Source organism: Dendroctonus ponderosae, unplaced genomic scaffold (assembly GCF_020466585.1).
Source record: "Dendroctonus ponderosae isolate FM_Combo_2020 unplaced genomic scaffold, Dpon_F_20191213v2 Dpon_F_20191213_5, whole genome shotgun sequence".
NCBI lineage: Eukaryota > Metazoa > Arthropoda > Insecta > Coleoptera > Curculionidae > Dendroctonus > Dendroctonus ponderosae.
Genome location: NW_026018715.1, coordinates 14259606 through 14262617, shown reverse-complemented (window position 1 = coordinate 14262617; position 3012 = coordinate 14259606). Strand labels below are relative to the sequence as shown.

General features: G+C 39.8%; 1 protein-coding gene across 1 annotated transcript in view; it reads left to right on the top strand.

Moving 5' to 3' along the window:
* Window positions 1-1187: 1187 nt before the first annotated feature.
* LOC109545526 (lateral signaling target protein 2 homolog) overlaps window positions 1188-3012 on the top strand; it is a gene marked incomplete in the record, with an annotated part of 7247 nt that continues 5422 nt past the window's right edge. Inside the window, 1 exon segment of the mRNA XM_019916279.2 lies at window positions 1188-1569. Coding sequence (XP_019771838.2) covers window positions 1534-1569 — 36 coding nt within the window.

Below are 3012 nucleotides of genomic sequence, written 5' to 3'. Positions count from 1 at the left end.
ACTAAATGGCCTTTATTCGAAGTTTCTCAAGAACCATTCGAGCCACAGAATTCGTTTTGGCATCGTTGGATAGAGAATTGAAAAGTCCATTCAGTAGTAACAACGAGAGTGAGGAAGTTTGAGCAGTTTTGACCCAGAAAGCGAAATTTGGATATCAGACACTTAGGTGCAAGATTATGCCAAAATTCCATGTTTTCCGTCCCGTTTGTACTCATATCTCGGAGGCAAAATGAGCAAGAACGCTCATTTGTACATCATTCTAGACAGAAATAAATCAGCTTTTCAGAAAGTGAACCATCTGACAAATCTGACAAAAACTTAAAAAAATAACCACCTACAACATTTGTCGTTAAAAAAGCAAGTATAACCAAAAGGGAGACTTGGCAAATGCGCGAAATTTTTGAACTGTCATGTGTCACCTTATGGAAAAGTGGTGAATTTCAATGAGTGAAAAATGATCAGAAACCGCAATTCCACTAAAGAAAGTTCTTAACAGTGAATTTTGAAGCTCTTTTTAGGTCTGTATTTATCATTTCTCAAAATTCGAAATTGCTCATGGAGCCAGATTCTTTGGCTCGATCCTTTTTGATTTTTGTGGGGCTCATTTTCGGGTGCAGTCACACGCAATGTCACTTCACGACATAAAACGACCCATAGAACATAAATAAAGGGATAAACAGCAGAAAAAACTGAAATAAACGTAAAATTTGCCAAAAACTTACTCAGCGCCGGTCTGCAGGTGCATGCTCCTTTGCAAGGAACCGTAATCTCGTATAACTCACATAAAGTCAGCGCTGAGAACTCACTAAACAATTTTCGGACAAGCAAACAAAGTAAACAACCAAACAAAGCAGAAAAAGCATATTTTCGGACGAAAATCGGCACGAAAATTGAAAAAACTTCTAAGAACGTCACTTGACAAAAAACCGACAGATTCCAAGTTCCACACGTTTTCCAGGGTTGCCAGGTAGATGCTTTCCCACAAAAAGTCCATAAACCCCACAACAAAACCTGTTTCAACCCAAAGTTCCAATCCGTACCATACAAAACGTTTGTTTATATTGAAAAAACTCTATATCTATTAATTTCTAGACCTAGATGTTAAACGCGAAAGTGCACATTGCTGCCATCTGCAGTTACACACTTCAGATGCCCAACAATTTCCGCAGCTTCCTACTTCACCTAATGTCAGGCTGAAAAGCACTTAACCAAAAAGTAAAATAAATGTCTGTCAAAATCAGTGTTCGTGTTCTACATGCCCCCAAAAATAAGTGTAAACACGTTTCTTTTGTTTATTATTAACCACGCATCGTTTCACCGACTACCTAAGGCCAATTTCCATTGTTTCGTTTAGTGGCTGAGCCGAAATCCGACCGAATGTCTGCATAATAGGTCAAGAGGAGCAGGGATATACCATGATTTCTTCACTGATATTTTGACTGTGAAAATCTCCAGGTTGGAGTAAAGGCGAATAAATCGCGGATAATGCTAGCGAGATTTAGCTGATAAGCCCATCAGTTCGCAACCACATCAATGGAATCCATCAGGAAGTGGCTGTACAAACCAAAGGTAAATATGTTACAATTTTTATTAATCATTTCTAGGGCAAATGGTGGTTTTTCTTGTTATCTGGACAAGTCCCCCAGTAACCTTCGCGTGGAATTAACTGTTCAATGTTCTCGTACCCCAAGAGCAGGGATTTTCGGAATTTTATTGCACAAATGGGGCAAATTGAGAGTTGATCAAGCAGTTTCACTTTCTACATTAATTATTTATGAGTTGTTGTGTTGTTCATGCACAAGGTGTTTACCACTGGATGACCAATTGTTTGCAGTAGAGCAATAACACACAGTATCAGATAGGAAAACAATAACTTTGTCTCATTGGAAAATTCTATAACAAATCGCTCTCAAGGAAATTGTTGCTTGATTTTTACCTAGTGTGTTGTGGGTACTGTTAGCAGCACTTAGCACCAAAGTGTTAACTATCGCAACAATTAGGAACCCTCAAAACGCCTGACAAGTTGGGAATTATTTCCGAAACTTGACTCTCACTTTTGCACTGTTAACTCAAGCTAGAATGGAAAACCCCCATTACTAACTAGGTAGTTATGGTTAAGTTTGGCTGGTTGATACATAGGATAAGTAGTTTTATGTGCTCTACGGTAGGAATCTAAGCGTTTCACTGTGAACAATCAGCACACTTTTCCTAGTCTCTCGTCTAGACTAAAAATCATTCTAGGCGAATGTTTGAGTAGATGACGATCGCGATCACACCTACCGTACATCGTAAATAACCATATAATTAAGAGTAATTCCACTGTAATTCTATGTGATCAGGCCGGAAAATTTGGCAATATCCCCAGACTTGCACCTTGGGACTTTAAATCGAACGTTCCTTCCAAGGTCTTGGTGGCAAGGCATTGAAAATGTTCCGCATAATTAAACAGTTGAAAATGCTAATCAATAGGTGCGATAAAACAAGATCTACCATTTCGCTGGTCAATATCAAAGCGATCATTAATGTTTAACTTGGATGCACGTATGCACAGGGTGGCCCGCCTTATTCGGTTGCCATCGATGTTTGTTAAAATAGTCATGCTGCCGCGGTTTTGCAACAATCTGGTGGGTTTTTCGGGGTTTTAGGCCGAACAACACATGGACAGAAACAAATTCTTTTGCAAGGTTCCCCAGCTAATTTTCGAAAGCTTGCCTTAAAGAACTTATCGTTATTTACTCAATTCATCAACAAACTTATCAGTCTATGAAGGCTTTGAAGCCCTGGTCCATGGGAATTTGTTCCGGACGTTTCGTCCACAACTGCGATGGACATTATCAAAGGCGATGAGGCAGAGGGCGAAGTGATCTCGCGTGCTTTCCGTTTTAGTCGGAAAGCACCGGAGATCACTTCACATTTTGAAATGTTTTTCGGGCTTTGAAGCCGTGGTCCATGGGAATTTCTTCCTGACGTTTCGTCCACAACTGCGGTGGACATTATCAAAGGCCTCATCGC